The 11,948-nt window shown below is 55.8% G+C and overlaps 2 protein-coding genes across 2 annotated transcripts; one reads left to right on the top strand and one right to left on the bottom strand.

Moving 5' to 3' along the window:
• Positions 1-159: 159 nt before the first annotated feature.
• LOC123739489 (extensin-like) lies at positions 160-2,609 on the top strand (the record flags this gene model as incomplete). The annotated part of the gene is made up of 2 exons (XM_045713843.1): positions 160-709; positions 1,656-2,609. Coding segments are annotated over 2 exons (1,504 nt in total), but the record flags the coding sequence as incomplete, so codon positions are not given.
• Positions 2,610-4,192: 1,583 nt separating this feature from the next.
• LOC123739488 (E3 ubiquitin-protein ligase MARCHF9-like) lies at positions 4,193-7,423 on the bottom strand. The gene is made up of 4 exons (XM_045713842.1): positions 7,055-7,423; positions 6,672-6,852; positions 4,897-5,044; positions 4,193-4,260 (listed from the first exon to the last, which is right to left on the bottom strand). The coding sequence occupies exons 1-4, from the start codon at positions 7,384-7,386 to the stop codon at positions 4,193-4,195; spliced, it is 729 nt and encodes a 242-aa protein (XP_045569798.1). The 5' UTR covers positions 7,387-7,423.
• Between the last annotated feature and the right edge of the window lie 4,525 nt (positions 7,424-11,948).

Below are 11,948 nucleotides of genomic sequence, written 5' to 3'. Positions count from 1 at the left end.
GAGAGACAGAGAGAGAGACAGAGAGAGAGAGAGAGAGAGACAGAGACAGAGAGAGAGAGAGAGAGAGAGAGACAGACACATATACAGGTTAGTTATGTCTACCAAGTGAAAAAGAGAGATTGTGTTTGATACCAGAGCCCTCCTCCTTACTCCCCCCAGAGCCCTCCTCCTAACCCCCCCAGAGCCCTCCTCCTTACCCCCCCAGAGCCCTCCTCCTACCCCCAGACCCCTCCTCCTTACCCCCAGAGCCCTCCTCCTTACCCCCCCAGAGCCCTCCTCCTTACCCCCCGAGCCCTCCAACCCCCAGAGCCCTCCTCCTTACCCCCCAGAGCCCTCCTTACCCCCCAGAGCCCTCCTCCTTACCCCCAGATCCCTATTCCTCCCCCAGATCACTCCTCCTTACCCCCCCAGATCCCTCCTCCTTACCCCCCAGATCCCTCCTCCTAACCCCCCCAGAGCCCTCTTCCTTATCCCCCAGAGCCCTCCTCCTTACCCCCAGAGCCCTCCTCCTTACCAACTCCTCCTTACCCCCCAGAGCCCTCCTAACCCCCCAGAGCCCTCCTCCTTACCCCCAGAGCCCTCCTCCTTACCCCCCCAGATCCCTATTCCTTACCCCCAGATCACTCCTCCTTACCCCCCAGATCCCTCCTCCTTACCCCCCAGATCCCTCCTCCTAACCCCCCAGAGCCCTCTTCCTTATCCCCCCAGAGCCCTCCTCCTTACCCCCCTGACCCTCCTCCTTATCCCCCCATAGCCCCCCTCCTTATCCCCCCAGCCCTCCTTACCCCCCTAGAGCCCTCCTACTTATCCCCCCAAAGCCCTCCTCCTTATCCCCCCAGACCCTCCTCCTTATCCCCCAGCCCCTCCTCCTTATCCCCCAGCTCCTCCTTACCCCCCAGACCCTCCTTATCCCCCCAGACCCTCCTTATCCCCCCAGCCCTCCTAACCCCCCCCAGAGCCCTCCTCCTTATCCCCCCCAGACCCTCCTTATCCCCCCCAGCCCTCCTAACCCCCCCAGAGCCCTCCTCCTTACCCCCAGATCCCTCCTAACCCCCCAGCCCTCCTTATCCCCCCAGATCCCTCCTAACCCCCCAGACCCTCCTCCTAACCCCCCCAGAGCCCTCCTCCTAACCCCCAGACCCTCCTTATCCCCCCAGACCCTCCTTATCCCACCAGATCCCTCCTTACCCCCCCAGCCCTCCTTACCCCCCCAGAGCCCTCCTCCTTATCCCCCCAGAACCCTCCTTATCCCCCCAGATCCCTCCTTACCCCCCCAGCCTTCCTTACCCCCCCAGAGCCCTCCTCCTTATCCCCCCCAGAACCCTCCTTATCCCCCCCAGATGCCCTCCTTATCCCCCCAGACCCTCCTCCTTATCCCCCCAGACCCTCCTCCTTATCCCCCCAGCCCTCCTCCTTACCCCCCAGACCCTCCTTATCCCCCAGACCCTCCTTATCCCCCCAGCCCTCCTAACCCCCCCAGAGCCCTCCTCCTTATCCCCCCAGACCCTCCTTATCCCCCCAGCCCTCCTAACCCCCCAGAGCCCTCCTCCTTACCCCCAGATCCCTCCTAACCCCCAGCCCTCCTTATCCCCCCAGACCCTCCTTATCCCCCCAGATCCCTCCTTACCCCCAGACCCTCCTCCTAACCCCCCCAGACCCTCCTCCTAACCCCCCAGAGCCCTCCTCCTAACCCCCAGACCCTCCTTATCCCCCCAGACCCTCCTTATCCCCCCAGATCCCTCCTTACCCCCCAGCCCTCCTTACCCCCCCAGAGCCCTCCTCCTTATCCCCCCCAGAACCCTCCTTATCCCCCCCAGATCCCTCCTTACCCCCCAGAGCCCTCCTCCTTATCCCCCAGAACCCTCCTTATCCCCCAGATCCCTCCTTACCCCCCCAGCCCTCCTTACCCCCCCAGAGCCCTCCTCCTTATCCCCCCAGCCCTCCTAACCCCCCCAGACCCTCCTTACCCCCAGAACCCTCCTTACCCCCCAGAGCCCTCCTTACCCCCCCAGCCCTCCTTATCCCCCCAGCCCTCCTTATCCCCCAGATCCCTCCTTACCCCAGAACCCTCCTTACCCCCCAGATCCCTCCTTATCCCCCCAGAACCCTCCTTATCCCCCCAGAACCCTCCTTATCCCCCCAGCCCTCCTTATCCCCCCAGATCCCTCCGTACCCCCAGAACCCTCCTTACCCCCAGATCCCTCCTAACCCCCCAGATCCCTCCTAACCGCCCCAGAACCCTCCTTACCCCCAGATCCCTCCTTACCCCCAGACCCTCCTCCTTATCCCCCCAGCCCTCCTCCTTATCCCCCCAGACCCTCCTTATCCCCTCAGACCCCCAGACCCTCCTTATCCCCCCAGCCCTCCTAACCCCCCCAGAGCCCTCCTCCTTATCCCCCCAGACCCTCCTTATCCCCCCAGCCCTCCTAACCCCCCAGAGCCCTCCTCCTTACCCCCAGATCCCTCCTAACCCCCAGCCCTCCTTATCCCCCCAGACCCTCCTTATCCCCCCCAGCCCTCCTTATCCCCCCAGATCCCTCCTTACCCCCCAGACCCTCCTCCTAACCCCCCAGACCCTCCTCCTAACCCCCCCAGAGCCCTCCTCCTAACCCCCCAGACCCTCCTTATCCCCCCCAGACCCTCCTTATCCCCCCAGATCCCTCCTTACCCCCCAGCCCTCCTTACCCCCCAGAGCCCTCCTCCTTATCCCCCCCAGAACCCTCCTTATCCCCCCCAGATCCCTCCTTGCCCTCCTTACCCCCCCAGAGCCCTCCTCCTTATCCCCCCAGAACCCTCCTTATCCCCCCAGATCCCTCCTTACCCCCCCAGCCCTCCTTATCCCCCCAGACCCTCCTCCTTATCCCCCCAGACCCTCCTCCTTATCCCCCCAGCCCTCCTCCTTATCCCCCAGACCCTCCTTATCCCCCCAGACCCTCCTTATCCCCCCAGCCCTCCTAACCCCCCAGAGCCCTCCTCCTTATCCCCCCAGACCCTCCTTATCCCCCCAGCCCTCCTAACCCCCCCAGAGCCCTCCTCCTTACCCCCAGATCCCTCCTAACCCCCCAGCCCTCCTTATCCCCCCCAGACCCTCCTTATCCCCCCCAGCCCTCCTTATCCCCCAGATCCCTCCTTACCCCCAGACCCTCCTCCTAACCCCCCAGACCCTCCTCCTAACCCCCCAGAGCCCTCCTCCTAACCCCCCAGACCCTCCTTATCCCCCCCAGATCCCTCCTTACCCCCCAGAACCCTCCTTACCCCCCCAGAGCCCTCCACCTTATCCCCCCAGAACCCTCCTTATCCCCCCCAGATCCCTCCTTACCCTCCTTACCCCCCAGAGCCCTCCTCCTTATCCCCCCAGCCCTCCTTACCCCCAGAGCCCTCCTCCTTATCCCCCCCAGCCCTCCTAACCCCCCAGACCCTCCTTACCCCCAGAACCCTCCTTACCCCCCAGAGCCCTCCTTACCCCCAGATCCCTCCTTATCCCCCCAGCCCTCCTTATCCCCCCAGATCCCTCCTTACCCCCAGAACCCTCCTTACCCCCAGATCCCTCCTTATCCCCCCAGATCCCTCCTAACCCCCCCCAGAACCCTCCTAACCCCCAGATCCCTCCTTACCCCCAGATCCCTCCTTACCCCCAGATCCCTCCTTATCCCCCCAGCCCTCCTTACCCCCAGAACCCTCCTTACCCCCAGATCCCTCCTTATCCCCCCAGATCCCTCCTTACCCCCAGATCCCTCCTTATCCCCCCAGCCCTCCCTATCCCCCCCAGATCCCTCCTTACCCCAGAACCCTCCTTACCCCCAGATCCCTCCTTATCCCCCCAGATCCCTCCTAACCCCCCAGAACCCTCCTACCCCCCCAGAACCCTCCTTACCCCCAGATCCCTCCTTACCCCCAGATCCCTCCTTATCCCCCCAGCCCTCCTTATCCCCCCAGATCCGTCCTTACCCCCAGAACCCTCCTTACCCCCAGATCCCTCCTTATCCCCCCCCAGATCCCTCCTAACCCCCCCAGAACCCTCCTAACCCCCCAGATCCCTCCTTACCCCCAGATCCCTCCTTACCCCCAGATCCCTCCTTATCCCCCCAGCCCTCCTTATCACCCCAGATCCCTCCTTACCCCCCAGAACCCTCCTTACCCCCAGATCCCTCCTTATCCCCCCCAGATCCCTCCTAACCCCCCAGAACCCTCCTTATCCCCCCAGACCCTCCTTACCCTCAGCAGTGTAGTACTTCATCACTGATATTCTCCACATGTCGTCTGTAAACACAGTAAAGTTACTTTATTCTCCTCATCTGAGTTGTACAGAGGTTAGGTTAGGGTTGTATAGAGGTTAGGGTTGTATAAGGGTTGTATAGAGGTTGGGTTAGGGTTGTACAGAGGTTAGGTTAGGGTTGTACAGAGGTTAGGTTAGGGTTGTACAGAGGTTAGGGTTGTATAGAGGTTAGGGTTGTATAGAGGTTAGGGTTGTATAGAGGTTAGGTTAGGGTTGTATAGAGGTTAGGGTTGTATAGAGGTTAGGTTAGGGTTGTACAGAGGTTAGGTTAGGGTTGTACAGAGGTTAGGTTAGGGTTGTACAGAGGTTAGGGTTGTATAGAGGTTAGGTTAGGGTTGTGGTTGTATAGAGGTTAGGTTAGGGTTGTATAGAGGTTAGGTTAGGGTTGTATAGAGGTTAGGTTAGCGTTGTATAGAGGTTAGGGTTGTATAGAGGTTAGGTTAGGGTTCTATAGAGGTTAGGTTAGGGTTGTATAGAGGTTAGGGTTGTATAGAGGTTAGGTTAGGGTTGTATAGAGGTTAGGTTAGGGTTGTATAGAGGTTAGGTTAGGGTTGTATAGAGGTTAGGGTTGTATAGAGGTTAGGGTTGTATAGAGGTTAGATCAGGGTGTAGTTACTGACCGGTGTTGCGTCCCAGGTTGATCTCGTGGAGGGTTCTGTTGACGAGGACGTACACGGACCAGACAACACAACCAACCGCCACCAGGTGGAACATCACAGAGCACAAGATCTTCCTCCTCTCGCTGGTCGACATCTGGAGCTTCTCCCACTGAGGGAGAGACGAGGGGAGACAGACTGAGAGTCACAGACACTTATCTCTGTATCTGAACACTCATGGTGTCTGTGACAGCATGGACAGCACCACTGGCCCATTATGGTGTCTGTGACAGCATGGACAGCACCACTGGCCCATTATGGTGTCTGTGACAGCATGGACAGCACCACTGGCCCATTATGGTGTCTGTGACAGCATGGATAGCACCACTGGCCCATTATGGTGTCTGTGACAGCCTGGGCAGCACCACTGGCCCATTATGGTGTCTGTGACAGCATGGGCAGCACCACTGGCCCATTATGGTGTCTGTGACAGCATGGACAGCACCACTGGCCCATTATGGTGTCTGTGACAGCATGGACAGCACCACTGGCCCATTATGGTGTCTGTGACAGCATGGACAGCACCACTGTCCCATTATGGTGTCTGTGACAGCATGGACAGCACCACTGGCCCATTATGGTGTCTGTGACAGCATGGACAGCACCACTGTCCCATTATGGTGTCTGTGACAGCATGGACAGCACCACTTGCCTATTATGGTGTCTGTGACAGCATGGGCAGCACCACTGGCCCATTATGGTGTCTGTGACAGCATGGACAGCACCACTGGCCCATTATGGTGTCTGTGACAGCATGGACAGCACCACTGGCCCATTATGGTGTCTGTGACAGCATGGACAGCACCACTGGCCCATTATGGTGTCTGATTAGAGGTGTGTGTAGTTGAGGTTAGATGTGTTGAGGTTAGATGTGTTGAGGTGTGTGTTGAGGTGTGTGTTGAGGTTAGATGTGTTGAGGTCAGGTGTGTTGAGGTGTGTGTTGAGGTGTGTGTTGAGGTGTGTGTAGAGGTCAGGTGTGTTGAGGTGTGTGTAGAGGTTAGGTGTGTTGAGGTGTGTGTAGAGGTTAGGTGTGTTGAGGTGTGTGTTGAGGTTAGATGTGTTGAGGTGTGTGTTGAGGTGTGTTGAGGTTAGGTGTGTTGAGGTGTGTGTTGAGGTTAGATGTGTTGAGGTGTGTGTAGAGGTTAGGTGTGTTGAGGTGTGTGTTGAGGTGTGTGTTGAGGTGTGTGTTGAGGTTAGATGTGTTGAGGTGTGTGTTGAGGTGTGTGTTGAGGTTAGATGTGTTGAGGTGTGTGTTGAGGTGTGTGTTGAGGTGTGTGTAGAGGTGTGTGTTGAGGTGTGTGTTGAGGTGTGTGTTGAGGTGTGTGTTGAGGTGTGTGTTGAGGTTAGATGTGTTGAGGTTAGATGTGTTGAGGTTAGATGTGTTGAGGTTAGATGTGTTGAGGTGTGTGTTGAGGTTAGGTGTGTTGAGGTGTGTGTTGAGGTGTGTGTTGAGGTGTGTGTTGAGGTGTGTGTAGAGGTGTGTGTTGAGGTGTTTGTTGAGGTTAGATGTGTTGAGGTTAGATGTATTGAGGTGTGTGTTGAGGTGTGTGTTGAGATGTGTTGAGGTTAGATGTGTTGAGGTGTGTGTTGAGGTTAGGTGTGTTGAGGTGTGTGTTGAGGTGTGTGTTGAGGTGTGTGTTGAGGTGTGTGTTGAGGTGTGTGTAGAGGTGTGTGTTGAGGTGTTTGTTGAGGTTAGATGTGTTGAGGTTAGATGTGTTGAGGTGTGTGTTGAGGTCTACCTTGCGTAGAGGTTTCAGGTGAGCCTCCATAATGAAGTGGTACTGGCAGAGTTCACAGCAGTGTGTGTCTGATGATTTGATCCACTGGTTCAGACAGTCCTGGTGAACAAACCTCATGCTGCCTGTACAGCGGCACGGGGTGATCAGCACACAGTCCTCATCTCCTTCACAGTGGCAGATCCTACACACACACACACACACACACACACACACACACACACGGACACACACACACACGGACACACACACACACGGACACACACACACACACACACACAGAGAAACACACACGTCAACACACACACATACACACACACACACGCACACAGAGAGATGAACACACACACACACACACACACACACACAGAGATGAACCCACCCACCTGCAGGCTTCTGGCTCGTCATCGGAGCAGCCTTCGGGGGCGTTGCAGCCCCCACGTCTCCGTGGCGACAGAGCGGACATGTCTCCACCCACTGACCCGGTCTCCTGGTAATTCTTAGTGATCTGTCCCTCCCCCTCTCCATCCTCAGCCAATGATGGGCTACGGAACGTAGACCCCTCCCCCTCCCTGCGCTGGGAGCTCCTCCTCCTCCTCTCCTCCCCTCCTCCTCCTCCTCCTCCTCGCCGGTTCTTCACTCCGGAACCGTTCTCCAGCGGAACCTCTTTCTCTCGGTTCTCCTTCCCCTGGTCGGACCCGACAGACTGCAGCTCCATCCCCTCTCCCCTCTCCCTGCTACTCCCACTGCGGCGTCGCCCCTCTTGGCTTTCTCCCTGCTCCAGCTTCTGGCCTCCCGCCCCGCCTCCCCGTCCGACGACGAATCAGATTCAGGAGGGGCGGCGCTACGGTGGCGTGGGTGTTCCCCTCTCTTCTCCCTCCTCCTCTCCCTCTCCTCTCCCCTCTCCTCTCCCCTCTCCTCTCCCGACACGGTCAGAGCTGTGGTCGCCGCGGTCGTCACTGTGTTGGACCGGGTCATCTTGTGCGGGCGCTGGGGCGGCGTCGGGGCCGGAGCAGGAGTCTCTCTTCCTGTTTGGTTTTTTTCTTCTTCCTGGTTTGGCCCTGCTGGGAGGAGCCTAACGCGGTCTGGGAGGAGCCTAATGCCGCGCTGCTCAGCTTCATCACTGCTGTGTAACAACCTTCCTCTACACGACCCAGTGGCACCGGCCTACACACCCCACACACACACACACACACACACACACACACACACACACACACACACACACACACACACACACACACACACACACACACACACACACACAGAGGGATGGAGAGATGAAAAGACAGTATCCCTGGGTAACAGTATCCTTGGGTAACGGTATCCCTGGGTAACACTATCCCTGGGTAACAGTATCCCTGGGTAACGGTATCCCTGGGTAACACTATCCCTGCGTAACAGTATCCTTGGGTAACGGTATCCCTGGGTAACACTATCCCTGGGTAACAGTATCCTTGGGTAACAGTATCCCTGGGTAACACTATCCCTGAGTAACACTATCCCTGGGTAACACTATCCCTGGGTAACGGTATCCCTGGGTAACGGTATCCCTGGGTAACAGTATCCCTGCGTAACAGTATCCCTGGGTAACACTATCCCTGGGTAAAACTATCCCTGGGTAAAACTATCCCTGGGTAACACTATCCCTGGGTAACACTATCCCTGGGTAACGGTATCCCTGGGTAATACTATCCCTGGGTAATACTATCCCTGGGTAATACTATCCCTGGGTAACAGTATCCCTGGGTAACAGTATCCCTGGGTAACAGTATCCCTGGGTAACAATTTCCCTGGGTAACAGTAGGAATGGACGTCAAAATTGTTACAAGGTTTTACCATTCTAATAAATTGATAATTTTTTGAATCCATCAGATACTGACTGAATTATAGCACATAAAAACCTTTTACTGGCACGGACGAGTTCAGGGACGAGTCTAGGGACGAGTTCAGGGACGGGTTCAGGGACGAGTTCAGGGACGAGTTCAGGGACTGGTTCAGGGACGGGTTCAGGGACGAGTTCAGGGACGAGTTCAGGGACGAGTTCAGGGACGAGTTCAGGGACTGGTTCAGGGACGAGTTCAGGGACTGGTTCAGGGACGGGTTCAGGGACCGGTTCAGGGACCGGTTCAGGGACTGGTTCAGGGACGAGTTCAGGGACGAGTTCAGGGACTGGTTCACGGACGAGTTCAGGGACGAGTTCAGGGACGAGTTCAGGGACGGGTTCAGGGACGGGTTCAGGGACGAGTTCAGGGACGAGTTCAGGGACTGGATCAGAGTATCCCTGGGTAACAGTAGGAATGTTAGCTACCTGATGGGCCAGCTAGAGGAATCAACCAGACCGGGCTGTTAGCTACCTGATGGGCCAGCTAGAGGAATCAACCAGACCGGGCTGTTAGCTACCTGATGGGCCAGCTAGAGGAATCAACCAGACCGGGCTGTTAGCTACCTGATGGGCCAGCTAGAGGAATCAACCAGACCGGGCTGTTAGCTACCTGATGGGCCAGCTAGAGGAATCAACCAGACCGGGCTGTTAGCTACCTGATGGGCCAGCTAGAGGAATCAACCAGACCGGGCTGTTAGCTACCTGATGGGCCAGCTAGAGGAATCAACCAGACCAGGCTGTTAGCTACCTGATGGGCCAGCTAGAGGAATCAACCAGACCGGGCTGTTAGCTACCTGATGGGCCAGCTAGAGGAATCAACCAGACCGGGCTGTTAGCTACCTGATGGGCCAGCTAGAGGAATCAACCAGACCGGGCTGTTAGCTACCTGATGGGCCAGCTAGAGGAATCAACCAGACCGGGCTGTTAGCTACCTGATGGGCCAGCTAGAGGAATCAACCAGACCGGGCTGTTAGCTACCTGATGGGCCAGCTAGAGGAATCAACCAGACCGGGCTGTTAGCTACCCGATGGGCCAGCTAGAGGAATCAACCAGACCAGGCTGTTAGCTACCCGATGGGCCAGCTAGAGGAATCAACCAGACCGGGCTGTTAGCTACCTGATGGGCCAGCTAGAGGAATCAACCAGACCGGGCTGTTAGCTACCTGATGGGCCAGCTAGAGGAATCAACCAGACCGGGCTGTTAGCTACCTGATGGGCCAGCTAGAGGAATCAACCAGACCGGGCTGTTAGCTACCTGATGGGCCAGCTAGAGGAATCAACCAGACCGGGCTGTTAGCTACCTGATGGGCCAGCTAGAGGAATCAACCAGACCGGGCTGTTAGCTACCTGATGGGCCAGCTAGAGGAATCAACCAGACCGGGCTGTTAGCTACCTGATGGGCCAGCTAGAGGAATCAACCAGACCGGGCTGTTAGCTACCTGATGGGCCAGCTAGAGGAATCAACCAGACCGGGCTGTTAGCTACCTGATGGGCCAGCTAGAGGAATCAACCAGACCAGGCTGTTAGCTACCTGATGGGCCAGCTAGAGGAATCAAAACAGGCCCGGAGCGAAGGACACACCGAGGCCCACAGAACCGCACCTGCAGCCCAGAGAAGGCCCGGAGCGAAGGACACACCGAGGCCCACAGAACCGCACCTGCAGCCCGGAGCGAAGGACACACAGAGGCCCACAGAACCGCACCTGCAGCCCAGAGCAGGCCCGGAGCGAAGGACACACCGAGGCCCACAGAACCACACCTGCAGCCCAGAGAAGGCCCGGAGCGAAGGACACACCGAGGCCCACAGAACCGCACCTGCAGCCCGGAGCGAAGGATACACAGAGACCCAGCGCTATCATCGCGCGTCTTCTCAACTTCTCAACGAAAACAGGATATAATGCAGCTGTCGAGAACCAAGGGAGAACTATTCCACAAAGACAAAACACATATCTATCTTCAATGACTATTCTGCAGAGCTATTAGCGGACGAGAAAAGATTACGACGGGATCGAGAGAGAGAACTGGCAGCCCAAAACATCACATACTCTCTGATGTTCCCTGCGAAGCTGAGCGTCACCCATGAGAGTAAGACCCACATCTTGGATTCTGTACCTGATGCCGAGTACTTCCTGCGCTCTATTGGGATTACACCGCTTTCCAGATCCGAGGACAAGGGTGTCCGGAAAAATATACAGACTATGTGGCAAAATGTTGAGCCCAGAAGGAGTGAGAGACAGGACCCAAGGCCTGAGAAGTATCTTATTAAAATCTACCACGGAACATTGACTACTGAAGCGACCCCTTCTTCTTAAGGACTGGAAACTGCCTGGATTTATACTCATAATTGTGATCTTATTGCCGGACTAATTCATCAAATCTTTGACCTGTAGTTTTGTTGGGATGATAAAGGTGCAGATATCAGAGGACAGGTGGGGAAACATATGGAAAACACTATATAAACCCACTATATGGAAAACCAAACAAGGGAGTTTCAAATCCAAAGTACTACATCCTTTTATTTAAAAAAAAATGAGCCCTGATAAACTGAAATGTTTAACAAAATGCTGGGGGAAAAAAAATGAACGCGCACCTTCAAAAAGACATGTGGTCAGGTCTATGTTTGGGGGGGGGGGGGACTGACACGGAGAGAATTACATCAATCTTACAACATAGATATGAAGATGTCTGGTCAGAGTTCCTGGTATATCGTACGGGTTTTATCCTATCATTTATGAGCTTTTTTGTTTGTTGTTGTGTGGCTTAATCTAAATTGTATACTTATTCAGACTCGTGAAATATTTGCAGCCAAAACATGTGAATGTAGCTACGCTCCTTAGTAAAGACAGAGAAGATAAGTTGTGTATGTATGGTACATGTTCTTTATGTGCTCTTTAATAAAAAAATTGATGTTTAAAAAAAAATTTTTTTACTTTGTAAACGTTCAAGCCAAGTGAAGGCACAGTCTCACCTGCAGATGTCCTGAGAGGAGGGAGTTGTCCTGGAAACACTGCCAGGAGCCAATCCCGTCGTAGAACTGCTGGCCTGTAACAACCAATCACAGGACACTCCTTCACTTCAACAACCAATCACAGCACACGTCTTTCACCTCTAACCGATCAGCAGTGACTGCTGTCGACAGAATCAAACAATAAACCAATCAATACCTTCAAGATGTTGCTGGATCGACTACCTGACCGACCTGGACCTCCTTTAGTACTCTGGAGAGAGGAGAGAGGAGAGAGAGAGGAGAGGAGGGGGAGAGGAGAGAGGAGAGGAGAGAGGAGAGAGGAGAGAGAGAGAGAGAGGAGAGGAGGGGGAGAGGAGAGAGGAGAGGGGGAGAGGAGAGAGGAGAGAGAGAGGAGAGGAGGGGAGAGGAGAGAGGAGAGAGGAGAGAGAG

Source organism: Salmo salar, unplaced genomic scaffold (assembly GCF_905237065.1).
Source record: "Salmo salar unplaced genomic scaffold, Ssal_v3.1, whole genome shotgun sequence".
Classification (NCBI taxonomy): Eukaryota; Metazoa; Chordata; class Actinopteri; order Salmoniformes; family Salmonidae; genus Salmo; species Salmo salar.
The sequence above is the reverse complement of the archived record's forward strand: the minus strand, read 5'-3'. Positions and strand labels throughout refer to the sequence as shown.

Bases quoted from the DNA above. Each gene is read 5' to 3' on its own strand.
- LOC123739488 (XM_045713842.1), bottom strand. From the start codon at position 7,386: ATGGAGCTGCAGTCTGTCGGGTCCGACCAGGGGAAGGAGAACCGAGAG. The intron at 6,853-7,054 runs GTGGGTGGGTTC...GTGTGTGTGTAG, and splicing joins GACGAGCCAGAAGCCTGCAG to GATCTGCCACTGTGAAGGAG. The intron at 4,261-4,896 runs GTCAGTAACTAC...CTGTGTTTACAG, and splicing joins CAACCTGGGACGCAACACCG to ACGACATGTGGAGAATATCA.